Here is a 14,612-nt window from a genome sequence, read left to right on the forward strand (position 1 = left end):
TTACTGAGTGTTTACTTCTCGTGCTTTTGTGTGGTTTTTGTGTGTGCTGGATTTGAAAGATATTTCTTACGAGGTTTCCAGGCCAATCCCTTTTCTCTCATACCTTTTCTGTTCTGCGTCAGTAACTCCTTTTTGTCCTACATCCTCTGTTCTGTATCAGTAAATTTTGTTGCGAATGGATGGCTCTTTTCTGGCACAGCATTGTAAATGACGCTTTGCTTGTTGGAGCTTGGGGTGAACCACTAGGTGGGTGCTCCATAAACCTTTGCTTCCAACCATCTGAACTGTGCTGTGTGCTGACTGTCCTGTTACTACCTTGTAGGTAGCTTCCAAGCTGCAGCCAACGGGCAGATATTGAAGAAGCACTGTGAATGCGAACAGCGGTGCTTGGATATGCTGATGACCGATATCCTGAGGCCGTATGTTCCCACCTATCACGGCGACGTGATGAAGGAAGGTGAACGCTACAACCAGATGGAGGATCTCCTCTCGGACTTCGACTCGCCCTGTGTCATGGACTGCAAGATGGGAGTCAGGTGAGAGTGTTGTGTTCTTGTGCGATTTTGCACTTTTGCGACTTTAGTCATGGTGGGCCTTGTAGCAAATTATGTTGAGTTCCATTTTGGCCCGCATGCAGTGACCGTTTGTTACCAGTAGGGCATAAATATTTCACTTTTTAATCACATTACTAGATGGGCCAGATGCCCCCAGTTGTGTTAATAATTTCGGTCACAAAGCAGAAACTCTTGGGTAAGCAAGAAGAATAGTCTGTAGTAGGACTTTTTTTTTTTTTTTTTTTTTCCCTTGCTTGAACTCTGAACTGCATCCATCTCTTGGACCGGGAAGTATCAATGAACGTAACCTTCCTTCCACCCTTGCTTTCTAGTCTATCTGCTTGTGAGGATGTTACCTCTTCAGGCTCTGCTGAAGCATCACTGATGAACACAACTAGCTGTGCTGGGTAGTGTGAGCTCTCTACCCCAAGAGCTAGTCTTAATTGCTACCCAGGCCAGTATTTCTACTCTGAGAAAGGAGTGAAGGTTGCATAGGGTTTGTTATTATAGACCAGGGTTCTCCAAAGTCTGTCCTGGACGGCCGGCTCCATGCCAGATTTTTATCATATCTCCATTTTGATAAATGTATTTGTCTTAAAAATCTGGCATGGACTCAGTCCCTCCAGGACCGAATTTGGAGAACCCTGTAATAGACTGACAGACGTGTGCCAGCATCCATAGTATTTCTGCTACCACTAGCTTAAAAATGAAGCGTGCTATTTTAGACTCCGCTCTCCATGTGACCGGTATCGGACCTTTTAAGCAGCCAGCAACCCCAGAACTTTGATCCAGTCATTGACCATGTAAGAGTACCTGATAAAAGTGGATCATATGTTCTTTCAGTACTCTGTCATGAAAACAATTGTGTGAGTGAGAATCCTCCTTCATGAGAAATGTCCAAGAACATTTATGAATTGCAATGCAAACCATCTACCTGCTTGAATCTTCACTACATCAATAATGACTTGGTGACTGCCGGAGTAGATGAAGGGGATCGGGGTATAAAAGTGAGATATGTTAAAGCTGCAGGCCTTGTAGGGAAAGCTTCTCAGGAGTGGGCCTCGGAATGGACTGCTTGGATTGGCTGGAGCTAATAAGCCATCGAGAAACTTTCTGTGGTGTAGTCGAGCAAATAATGAATTGATTTTTACGCTCCGTGATTACATATCAGTAAATATGTAAATATAGTTTGAATATAGACTGCTTCAAATTGCATTGAGAACTGCCCGTATTGCCAGCCTGTCGTTCTAGAGTCTAGACACTCCTATTTGCATAATTCAGTAGGAGGTGCCATTACCTTCTGTGCTCACCAAGTCTAGCAGCAATTGCTGTTCTGTTGCAGAGATTTGCATAGTGTTTTATTGGCATTGGTATGGCTTTACTGCACTGTCTGAGCTCTGATACCCTGATCTCGAAGGGATGTCTGTTTTCTGTTGAGTCGGATTATAAATGGCATGGTGCTCTCGCGTGTATGGTGGGTGTATTGTTTTGTAATGGTTGGGGGTCTTGCATAGCCAAAGGTGTTTACCAATTTTGGTGTTTACCAATTTTGGAACTTGCCAGCCTGGAGATGTGTCACAGATTCTAAATATGCATGGGTGAAAATGCCACATGGAAGCAGGGTCCGCAGTGCACTAGATGGAACGCGTCCAGGCTATTCTTTCACAGTATCCCTCGAGGGGATTTGCAGTGTGTTTCAAATAAGCTGGAAGGACGTGCTTGACAGAACTCCCTCTTGGGATCCCCAACCACTCGCTAGCCGCTGCCATTAAAGAGTGGAACAAATTAAGAGACCAGCATACCACCCCAGCTCACTCTATCAGTAGGCTCTGACAGACTCCAGGTGAGGCGGAGTGGGGAAGCACTCTTTACAGCTTTATGCCTTTGTGAGCTGCTAACAGTAAGGCTTCTTTATAATTCTGGAAATGTGCATAACCTTTATTTAGTTTCAAGAACAACCCTCAGAGGTCCATTCATGCGCCTTCATCCAAATATGGCTTGGATGGTGTATTGATGAGCATAGAGTTGGAAAATCACCGCCCAATCCACTTTTTTTAAACACCCTCGAGAACTTGGCTGTTGGCCACACCCTGGGTTTAGCAAATGAAATATCTCACTAAAAGGAGCGATTGTTTTTCCCTTTTCTGTCAATTATCATGGATTTGAATTTCGGGTCCTGCTCCAGCAACCAAATTGACACTTATAATTTCTACCAAAAAGTTAGTTTGTGTCTAGTCTAAGTTCCGAAGCAGCTGTTGGCAACATCTGCATCTGGGATGGTCTATTCTGCAACTGATGAGACAAATGTTTGCAATATTTCTAGCCTGCGCTACAATCTGTCCATTACTGCAGTGCCATGTGCTCCTTTAAGAGGAACACCGTGTCCCCACAGAGAACTGCAGTAATTATTCTATGTATGTTTTTTTAGTAAATGTGTAGATTCAGAAATGTTGTGGACTTTAAGTCAGACTGAATGTTGACATTTCAAAAAAAGCAAACAAACTTTTGCCAAACACATACTGTTGGTGCTTTTAAACAGTTTTATGGTCCTGAATTTCACAAGAGTCATTAACAGTGCTCAAAAGTGGATTTGTATATTGCAGACATTTTTAAACAAAGGGGCACACTTTCCTAATGGAGGGGCCGATGGCATTCCTACCGGCTCCTCCAGTCAGTCCAGTTTATTTCTTTACCATAGCTGAGCGTGCTGTTGGCCCTAGCATCGGCTGCCTCCACTCTCCTTTTCTCCTGTCTGTCGTATGTTTGATTACTAGCTGATTTCCAACTAAGTGATCACTGAGGAGCAAGGACTAAATCACAATGCTAACTTCAAAAGACAATATCTTGTAATCGTAGAAGTTACTCTGTTACCACTCGAGCCAATTTCGTGCTTCTTGGGGATTCACAAAAATCAATCCATAGATGTACTCATCGAAGTCCACATCACGCCTATATTTCCAGGGGTATCCAGATGCTCTGAGTTTATACGGATAAACTGTCAGACAATCCTCAGGAGAAAATAGAAGAAAATATGCTTTCTTTTTCCCTGCTAATTTTTTTTTTTTTCTAGTGAACAAATGCCCTTCTTGCAATATAGTTGGGGACCTTTTTCACATCTTAAATGCATATCCAAGCCTCTATTGAGAGCACATTTAACACAAGTATATAGGGTAGGAAAAAAAGCATGGGGAGGATACCCAGAATTTTGATTTGGGTGTTCCTACCTACCCAGTGACTAGCACCCTGGCTCTCCTGGGAATACCATGGTCTCCATCCTTAAACCATAATAAGTTAGGTGTAACTGCACAAACACGTTTTTTTTTAATACGACCCAGCCCATTGCTTGTGTAACTATTTAACAAAGTGTTGTAAAGTGTCCACAAAGGAACTGTGTAGTGCTTTTAGATACCAAAAATACAGTGCCCAATAATGAGCATTCTTACGGGGGTAGCCATTAATACAAAAAAAAATGGAATATCCCTTTTAATGGATGTAATCATATGCGGAGGTCGATTGAGCTGGGACGGTGTCTGCTTGCAAAGGGACAGATTTTATGTAAGTTGTCTTAAAGTGACTTTAATAGAGCCAGGCAGATAATTCTTTTTCTTGATTGACCGCCATAATTTTATCTGTGAAAATTGAGGGTTAATTGCATCCCACATATTTGAATTTGTGGCTTGAAATGCCAAACCTGTGAACAGTTTGGTGATTTCATGACTGTTTTAAAGAGATTCGTTTTAGTTTCTCTACTGCTTTCAGAGTAGATACTGTGTCTCAGATACTGTGGTGCTGGTGCGATAAACGGGTACCAACAATCACTGACAAACATCAAAGGCAAAGCTGAATAAGTTCATTTGAGGAGAAAAAGGTTCCACGCCTCAGTGGAGTTCCCGAATGCTGGAAAAATAAGTCTGTGATCCACTGGAAGACATTTGTCTTTAAAAGGGATAGGTAAAAATAGATCCTCTTTTTATTAAGCATCTTACCAACAGGCAAGCTGCTGCCATGAGAAATTGTGCTTTGATGTGATTTAGGAAAGAAGATATTTTTTATTTTTTTACATGGGAGGCTTCCATTGTATCCTTGACCTATTTTTCCTGCATTGAGGAGCTTGCGGCGTGGAACCCTTTTATGCAGGAATAACCTTTTTTCAGCTTTGTTTTCCCGATTCTTTTGGCTGGCTTGACCGGTCGGCTAAGTTCCTGACCTATTGTGACCAGTTCTTTAAAATATACATGAAATGTGCTTTGACTCCAACCAGAGCAGTATTTCCCTCTAACTTCATGCTATTGGTGGTTTGGTGTATCCATGCCACCTCCTATGAAAAAAATGAAATACCTGCATTTGTAAAGCGTACAGCTACCTCGGAAGAGGTGTCCCGGCGCTGGGGGTGGTCGGGAAGATTAAGCAAGCTATCAGAAGGTGCTGAGGTAACCTGCGGCCGGCGCAGGGGATCAAACTGAGCCCCGTGTTCTCAAGTCAGCCGCCCTGGTTGCTGCACCACACCTCTTCCCAAATTGCTTGCATTCCAATCTATGAGGGACTATTTTACATCTCCCACATTAATTTCTCTATTTTATAGGTGCAGTGTATTTAGAAAGCATTTTTTTAATCACTTCAGCAGGCTTTTAAATATTTAATTGGGGCCTCAAAATGTATGCCAGACTATTGGCCTTACCAGTGCTTTTTGTTTTGTAACTGTTCAGACTTTTTCTTCCAGAGAGGTATGGCTCATTGTTCACGAATTTGAGAAGACTTTCTTTTTTCCCCATGATTGATTCCTGTATTCTGTGATGTTCCTTGTTTGTGTACTACTGTGAAGTTCATAAAAATATGGTTATTGAGGGGAAAAATCTTACTTTAAGGTATTTTGGGTCAAGATGGCCTCGGTTTACTGAGCTGCTTTCTCAATTCCTTTCGCACCACACTTTTGGTTGTGGAGTTCAACATTAGCTTTCCAGCAAACCCCTGTACAGTCGTGACCACGATAAAGTTGAAGATCCTATTAGTAAACTTCTATATTCGCTCATATGTATGCATGAACATGGCGCATGGCACGCACAGACATGAAGCATGGCATTAAATTGCCACATGTTTTCAATGGATGTAAAAGATCACCGAAAGGTGGGGGTGGCACTCATGGATAAGGTAAATGAACAAGAAACCTGACCCTCCTTTACAGGGAGATGGGGATTGACTGGAAGAACCCATGTTCATTTATATGTAATGTGGCACTCAGATAGGTTTCAGGACAATTTGGGCCCATCGTCTGTTGGAGTGGTCCTGTTATCCATCTGGGACAGTGTTAGAAGCTCATAGTGACTTGGGTGGGTATCCACATAAACAGCATGAAAGTTCTTGTTAGTTGCAAAACATTCGTCAAACTGAATAATGCTCAAGAGATACAGAGGGCCAACCTCTCAACACCAGGAAGTGGGCCACCTGGTAGTTGGTGAACCTGTCCAGATTTTAGCCACTTCAGAACAAGCATTCGTGGTGAGGAATGCATTTACTTTCCCTGGAAAGAATCTCATTGACCTACTGTGACTGTCTGCCGAAGACCCTTTACCAACCAAGACAGAAGAAAAGTTTTGAATAATCTTGAGTTCTGCCTGCAGATCTTCAGGTAAGTTGCATCTAAGGAGTGAGCACAGTGGAATGACCAGTCTCTGAAAGGTTGTAAACTGTTTGGTATTTTTTTTTACCTGTGAGACTAGTTTCAGGGTGATCTACTGGAACTCCCAGTTACCCATGTCAAGAGAATATGAAGCCTTATTTAAAACAGTTTTGCTTCCAAACCCTTTTTTGGCTCAGTTTCTATGCCTTGACCTCAACCTGAGCCAGGCTTCATGGGAACACAAGTGCTAGGTAGCAGGCGCGTTTACACCCCCCCAAGCATCCTGTTAACGGTCTCAAAGTCCATCTGGCTCTTTTCAGTTTTTAGCAATGATTGAATGCTTTGGTGCCTCTCTGCTTCCGTGACGTGCGGCCTGTCTGATAGTGGGCAAATGTCCAGAGGAATTGTATCAAAAACATCCTGTTCAGCATCCGGGAGTTCAAATGTTCAATGTCATATTAGAGCAAAAAAAAAAATCCTGTTGATCTAGAACTGTGCTTCTGATTTTCATTTAGAATCTGCTTCCTAAAACCTTACTGGGCTAAATGTTTTTGTGTAGTGTTTATGCTTTGTTCCAAACCATGATATAGGTTTTCAAGAGTTCTGCTTAATTTCCATAGCACAAACCAGAACATAGATCTTCGGTAGTTTTCCCTCCATGTATACATAAAACCTTTTTTACTGATGGCTCTTATTGCACTGAAATTCAGAGGAAGGACTGCATACCCTATAAATATAGTTTTGTTGAAGTCTGAGGGTAAAAATCTTCATCTGGTTTAATGGCGACTGGCTTTTCATCAACAAGATGACCCCCTTTTCTGGAAGGCTAGAACACCTCCACCAATAAATTCAGTGTACAATACACCATGTGTTTGTGGTTCCCAATACTGTTTAGGGCCACTTGTTCTTATCCTACTCTTCTTTTTGGTCTCTGATTCCGACCGCTTCAGGTGTCTGTCCGATCTCAGGTCAGCAGAAAATACGTAAAATCCCACTTCAGTCATTGACACATTGCGCTGTAAGTCACATTTTGAAATAGCACTTGCCATTCCATTGATGTTTGTTTACTAATGTAAATGTTTGCATTGGTAAGAAAAGCAAGGTAGGCTCCCTGCTGTTAACTGCACTGCACTGCAATGTGCAGCCCACAGGAAACAATCGATACCGTTCATCATTATGCTTGGGGAATCAAACCTCAAAAATCCTTAATTTTAAAATGGCTGCCATGTGAGCTTGATGCTGCATATTCCTAATCTAGGGGCTCCTCTAACAATACAACAATGTTGTGGGATTATTAATCTGTTCTTCTACCCAGCACTTTCCCATGCTCACTTGACACTTGTCAGGATTGCGGGTTGTCTCTGAATTAAGACGCACAGCTCCTAGACTCCTTATAGTCCAGTGTTGGGACAGAGGTTCCATTTTATCCAACGTCCTTTAGATAGTAAATTTAGCGTTCACTGCAGAACTTGCTTAGAGATGCTGTGTCAACAACCAGGTGAAATGTTAGAAATTGGGTTATTGGTTGAGAGGAGTGAAAACCCTTTTCAAGCAATAACCACAATCTTTGTCTGGGTAGACTACAAAAGTCACTTAATTAACTTGTTCCTAACCCTCTCGTACCTTGGCAGAAAAGCAGTCGTGCTTAACTTGGAGGCAATGTGTAAAGTATTTATGCAGTGCACAAACAGTAGTAAAGTGAAAACACAAAAAAAATCAAATCCTAATCAGTTATGTAATTTTCAAGTTTTTTGTGAAAATGGTGCTTTGATCTTTTAGGCGCTAACTGTGGATATTTGGTCACGTGAGACGGGGGGGGGGTGGGGATGGGGGTGGTGAGGGCAAAGTCAAAAGGTAAGGCCGACTGTGGGAGCGTGGGTCAGATACACAAGGTGGATTAGGCCCAGTCTTTGCTTACCTTTGAACTTGGAGTACATTCTGGAAAAAAAAGAGCAGGAGAAGGTAGAGTTCAGCAAAGCCAGGTGGCAGGTTGTGTCTGAACAGGAGTAGTCAGTGTGCAGCGCTGGACAGTGTCTTGGTGAAGGTGTTGACAATGGTGGGAAAAAGCTCAATAGTGGCTGAAGCTGGATTTCCTGGCCTAGGAGGCTGGCTATTTCTATGGGGGATCGGTCACCATAAATCCTGATGAAGATTTTTACCTTTGAAATTAGACAACTGCTTGCTAGTCGAAATCTCTAGTGGCACAAAGCTGCAAGCTGTGGCAGAAGAGGACTCCACAAGGCCGGACACTGTGGCTCGGAGGTCCTGCTGAACAATATTTGATGCTTTGGAGAAGAACCACTTGGGAGGTTAGGACTCACTCCAACAGAGGCTGGGTGCAGGGTTCAAGGTCGATGAGGCTTGTGTCCCTGTAGCTCACACAAGAGGCTAGCCAACTAGCCTGTGGAGTCACTCTGGTAGTCCTGTGTTTCAGCCGTAAGACCGGACCCAAGCAGCAGGGCAGTGCTATGGGGAGCAAGCCAAACCTGAAGCTGCAGGGCAGTACTCTGGGGAACAAGGCAGTCTTTCTAAAGTCTTATACAGGACCTCAGTAGTTCTAGGGGTTCACTATTTATAGCTCGTGCCAGCTTTTGAGGTGGGGTAATCTTCTATGCTACCCCCACATCTGCCTCTGGAAAGCTCTTCCCCCTCCCCTGCCAAGTCTAGGGTAAAAGAAAAGACCAGTTGAAGGGTCCTTGTGTGGGTGCTAGAGGCAGCCTTTGAAGTGTAAGACGGGCAGGGAGCAGATCCGCCCCCAGCCATCCTGCCAACAACTAGTCCCCTTTTGTCTCACTGTCTGGGGAAATGCACAGAGTCCAACAGCTGAGATATTTCGGCACAGTTTCCAGGCGGAAAATCTCTATCAGAGCAATCCTGTTTTCCATAAAATGCAGACTTTAAAATACCTGGAGGTCCGGTTTAGGGGCTGACTGATGCATCCCTTGTGCAATTTTTGTGCAATTCTTTCACATGAGCATTCAAGTGGGCCTGACAACCCCTCAGATGGTCTCTCCAGCTTCTGGAACAGTTCTTCCACCCCGTCACCATCAGTGACTGGTGATTGTGATTTAGTTAAATATGGTTCTTTCTGAAGGGTTTCCAGAAAGAGTATTTTGATTGTCACGTGGTGGGTGTGGGTTGAGGATGGGAATAATAAAGATTTGTCACTGCAGACTGAACCGAGCATCCCAGCCCACGCATCGGTCACATTGTGTAGCCTGGAATTATGTGCAATAGTGATTAACTCCATATGATGTACATTGAATGTATGGAGTGGATCCAGTTGTGTAAAAGATTAATGCTCGTATCCCGCATTCTGGAAGCCAGGACTTCTTGCTGGGCCCTGTTGCAATCTTGCATGATAGTTACTGCAAGATACACTGCTGTGTAGTAGTACCTCAGTTACTATGGTCTCTGGAATCCGTATTTTTAATAATTAGCTGGGCTCCCCAAAAATTGTTAGGTCAAATGTTAATCAACAGAATACAGAAATTTAGCCTGGTCCTGGGACATATCTAAAGGCATGTAGAGAGTGCGGGGAATTACTCTGGTTATCATGATGGTCGTCCGCAAGCTGTACATATGGAGCCAAAGACACACAAATGATAGGCGGAATGCAGAACAAATCAAAACATTCACCCCCAGTCAAGAGATCTGGGTTAAATCCATTGTTCTTTTGCTCACCATGCCACCCCAGTTTAGACCCAGCCATATGCAAATCAGTCTTGACCATGTTCTTCATGGGAGCAGTCCATCCCAAACTGCCAAGCAAGGTCCTCCCTGGACTGGAAACAAGCAACCTAGGACTGTACATATAGAGCCTGCACACAGTGAAGCCTCAGCCCCATGAAGAGATACTACAAACCTCCCAAACTTTGGCTTCCATAATTGTCTAAAATTGCGTGAACAACCCGAATTGGACTTGGTGCTTGGTTGTGTAGGTGACACAATTGGTGGCGACGCAAGTGACAATGTGTAGTCAGCGGACAAAAACGGCGCAATGTGCGAGTGTGAGCAAATGTATATAGTGAATGCGGTGGTTCCAAACAAAGATTTACAAATGGGAGCAAAAAATGACAATTATTTTTTTGAACCACCGATGCTGTGCCTTTAGTTGCGCTGAGAAGTCAGCCACCGCATTCACTGTATATATTTGCTCAAACATTGTGCCGTTTTCGTCCGCTGACTAGACATCTTTACTTGCATCGCCACCAATTGTCACCTACACAACCAAGCACCCAGTCCAATTCGGGTTGTTCACGCATTTTTGCTTACAGTGCTGTTATAACTGTATGGTTTTTTTTTTCTGAATTTGTTCTTAAATATATGATGCTGAATGCACATTTCAAAAAATCAGCTTAGTCTCCCGGTTTTTCCTTTCGTGTAAAGTATTGTACTTACATGTCTAACCGTCCTCCCTAACGATACCAGTTGAGATATTGTTTGTTTAACATACCTACCCAAATCTCAACATGGTTTTATGGGCTACACTCCTGTTAAAGACAATCCTTTCCATAAGGGCATAGGCTAGTTTTGGGTTCTTGAACAAAATCACATATGCTAAATGCAATAGTTGAGTGGTGTTCATTGTGGTGGTTGTGTCTTTTTGTATGTAAAGTTTAAATGTTTGCTTGATTCCTCAAAGGCTGCAGCATGGACGTCAACCCCCTCACAAGATATGCCAGTAGATGGATAGAAATGTAATCTTTAAGCATTACTCTGCTTATTCTGTTTTATCTTCGGTTTTTGTGCACACACATGACTTGTAGTCTAGTGCAGTTTGAAGTGGATTTGTTTGTCATACTAGTCCTATAGAATAATGTTGAGGTTGGACTTCTCTTGAAGCAGTTAATGTACAAGATTGACTTTGCTCCAAATACTAAGATACGAAGTTCTTCCTCTTCCCCCTCAGATGACCTGTAGTCCCAGAGTCCCTTCCATTCTCTGTCGGGTACGCAGAATGCATGCGATAGACAGCAGGTTCAAATCGTGCCGTCTGGCTGTGCCCTTTATTTTTCTGAGGTTGATCAGATGGGATCTGTCGGCCAGGAAAGCTTTCCTCAATTAAGAATTGGTGTTGCTGGTGTGTTGCTATGCATTAACTTCAACAAGACTTTAGTGTTGCTCCTGAACAGTAGGTGTTTTAGGCATTGGTCAATACAACTCATAGATCCTCATTGTGGCATTACATAGGCATTTGCTGGACTTCATTAACCCCACAGACCACTTTATTGTGCTTTTTTTAAATTGTCCTTTCAAAATGTTTTTCCTCAGAAGTGGTTTTTGCTGTACCTTGGACAATTAACCCTTCGCACTCACGACCACCTTGTTCGATCCAACACCCAATGTCTTTTTCTTTTTCAGAAAAAAACTATTTAAATGTTTACATCTGCTGAACCAGCTCATGAACATGCCTATGTCTATCCTTAAATTTCAATGCTTGATTAACAAATATAAACACACGGTTTGAATGGTAGATATAGCCCTGCTTCCTCTCGATCAGGGGTTTAATATTTCATGCAGGCTTCGGAAGTCTTTACTAGCAACATTGCTAAGTCCATCACGTAGATCTTATTGAGATTGCAAGCTGGGTTATAAGTTTGTTGTACTACAGGTTTCCTGTGTTTCTAACATGGTGCTGTGGTGGGCTTGTTTCTTAAAACAGAACATACTTGGAGGAAGAACTAACAAAGGCCAGGAAGAAGCCAAGCCTTCGAAAGGACATGTATCAGAAGATGATCGAGGTGGATCCGGAGGCACCAACGGAAGAGGAGACTTTGCAGCGCGCAGTCACGAAGCCGCGGTACATGCAGTGGAGGGAGACCATCAGCTCAACCGCAACACTGGGCTTCCGGATTGAGGGAATAAAGGTATGGGACGCACAATGCACTTGTGCTTACTCTAAAATGTATTCTACCATTGCTTGCACTTTGTCTCTGGCTAGTACCACCTTGGGTTCAAGATGTCTGCTCACCAGATTGAATAATTCAAAGCCAGTCTTTCATGTTCTAAAATTTGATGCAAATACCATTGGTTGTAGCCCTGGTCTATGTACAACACATTAATATGGTGCCGGTGTTGTCCCCTTTCAAGTCACCCTATCGTAATCAACCTTCCTGTATTCGCCTTTAGAGAGAAAACACACACACTATCGTGCTTTCCTTGCCTCCTCCAGGACAAGTCAACCGCTTCTCCTCCTTGCCATTCTAATGATAAAACTGACATCTTTCACTTGCCCTGAAGGAGGATGCTTCAGCTGCTGCCATTCAACACTGAGCAGAGGGTGCTGTTAGATTTACCTTTCACGCATGGCAGATTTGAGGATGGTCTACCCCTGCCACTTCTATGTATGCAACCAAATACGAATGAGTCCAATGTGTTGCCTCCAAACCCAGATGATAGTTTTGCTTTATTTTGTCCCAAAGATGAATGGATATTTCTTTCAGAAATCAGCTTGCCAACAGAACAGTTATAAGGGTGAGCTTGTAGCGCATGCTTTTTATGCGGCGAAAGACGATGGAATTAAATTAAGTCTTGAGCAAATTAGATGGCTGACCAAGGTAGAAAACAGTGGCATCCTTTTTCAGCTTTTAAGTGGCAATTATCAGGTTCCTGCCTTTTAGTGTCTTTTAGGAGGAGCTCTTGCATGCAGCTGGATCCATCCATGACCGGCAAGTTGTCCATTGTTCAGAACGATTAGAGAAGACTTTATAATGCCTGCATTGTTATGGGTATTTGTAAAGCGCACCACTTACCCATGAGGGTATCCTGACGCTGGAAGCGGGCCCAGCATAGGCCTGCCCCAGGGCCGAGAATTAGATGAAAAGCCAAGTTTTCTGTTTCTTGCACAAATCTAGAACTATGGAGGCGGCTCTGATGTCGAGGCAGGTCATAACAGGCCTTAGAAGTGAAGTAAGGGAAGGCACAGCTGCTTGATCTGGTTCTTTGTATACTGGGATGAGTGCCAGTAAGGGTCTGGGAGACTGGAGGGGTGTGGTAGGTTAGTGGAAGCCTTTGGAGTTTTTTTTTTTGAGGTGTGGAGTGATGTGGATGAAGGGTGGGAGTCTCAATGAGAGTTTGGGTGCAGAGTTCTGTATGGTCTGAAGTTCCCAGGTCAGTAGTGTGATTCTTACATATATGGTCTTCCTGTAGTCCAAATAGTTGGCGATGAGGGCCTATGCGGTTCTATGGGTGTTGAAAGGAATCAACTTAGACCTTCTTAAGCATCTTTAGAGTGTGGAAGCAGGAGTCGGAGACTGCTTTCACTTGGCCTATCATGGAGAGCTGATACTCCACCACTATTAGTTTCTTTGTGTGGTTGGTAGGGCCGGGAGTGGGTCTGATATTGGCAGGCCCTCCAGGTGGAGTTCCATATCAAGTGTCTTTGCCAACGATGACTGCTGACTTGTCTGTTAGGTTTGAGGTAGTTGGTCTTTATCTATCTGGCGACTTCAGACCTGCAGGTGGAGAAGTTAGTCCGGGCTTTTGAAGGTTTGTCAGAGCGGATGAGCTGGGTTTTGTTTGTGTGAGATTACATTGATTCTAGGAGTCTGAATGATACTGGTGAGTGGGGTAATGTAGGTGTTTAACAGCTTTGAGCTGAGTGAGGATCCTTGTGGTACTCTGCCCACAAGGTTTTTTGGAAATTTACCCTGTCAGCAGGACCACTCTGAAATTCTTTTTTAATTTTTTTTTTCCTTTTTGCTGGCTATAGAACTCTGTACTATGTTGAAAGCACTGTACTACTGGTTAGCAGAGGTAGAGTGCACAGTTGAAATACACCAGATTAATTTATTTAATTTACTTAGAAGTCACTAGTATATGGTACCCAGTGTACACAGGGCCTGACAACTAAATGCTACCAGTTGACTGAAGCACTCATTGTTCCAGCCACTACAGTGGACCTGTCAAGCATGTCTCCAGGCTTTCTATTGTGAATTTGTCAGTACCCAGTGACAAAGCTGCAAGACTACAAGTTAGCATTCTGAATTTCAGAACCAAGTATAAATATCACAATCCATGTAAACATTCTGCATAGGAGTTTGATACTTAAAATCTGAATGAATCCCATCATATGTTAACAATATTCTGGAAACATTGAAACTATGGGGTATTGTGTTTCTATGCATTTTCCTGAAGTTGGTCTAAAATATGAACTATATAAAAGGCAGAAATGGCAACCTCTTTCCACTACTTGTTTCCGTGAAGTCAATCTTGACTGGTCGACACATAAGTAAGTTTGACAACTAACCGTTACCTCATTGCAAGAGTAAATCAACAATACCTGTGACCATGTTAACTGACTTTATGATCTTGCACTTTCATGGGTCATTCATCTGTTGAATGGTGGAATATGTGTAATTGGGGAGAGGATGTAGCCTTATGGCTAGAGCAGTCGTCGTCGAAGCTGGGGAACTGGGTTCAAGTCTCAACAAGGACGC

The 14,612-nt window shown here is 43.2% G+C and overlaps 1 protein-coding gene across 1 annotated transcript in view; it reads left to right on the forward strand.

Annotated features, from left to right (window-relative positions):
• The window catches only part of LOC146821949 (inositol-trisphosphate 3-kinase B-like), a 339,942-nt gene that overhangs the window by 246,452 nt on the left and 78,878 nt on the right, over positions 1-14,612 (forward strand). The window contains exons 4-5 of the mRNA XM_085613036.1: positions 323-536; positions 11,837-12,041. Coding sequence (XP_085469162.1) covers positions 323-536; positions 11,837-12,041 — 419 coding nt within the window. The remainder of the gene's footprint in view (positions 1-322; positions 537-11,836; positions 12,042-14,612) is intronic.

The sequence above is a fragment of the Triturus cristatus genome, chromosome 6, assembly GCF_964204655.1.
Source record: "Triturus cristatus chromosome 6, aTriCri1.1, whole genome shotgun sequence".
Lineage (NCBI taxonomy): Eukaryota > Metazoa > Chordata > Amphibia > Caudata > Salamandridae > Triturus > Triturus cristatus.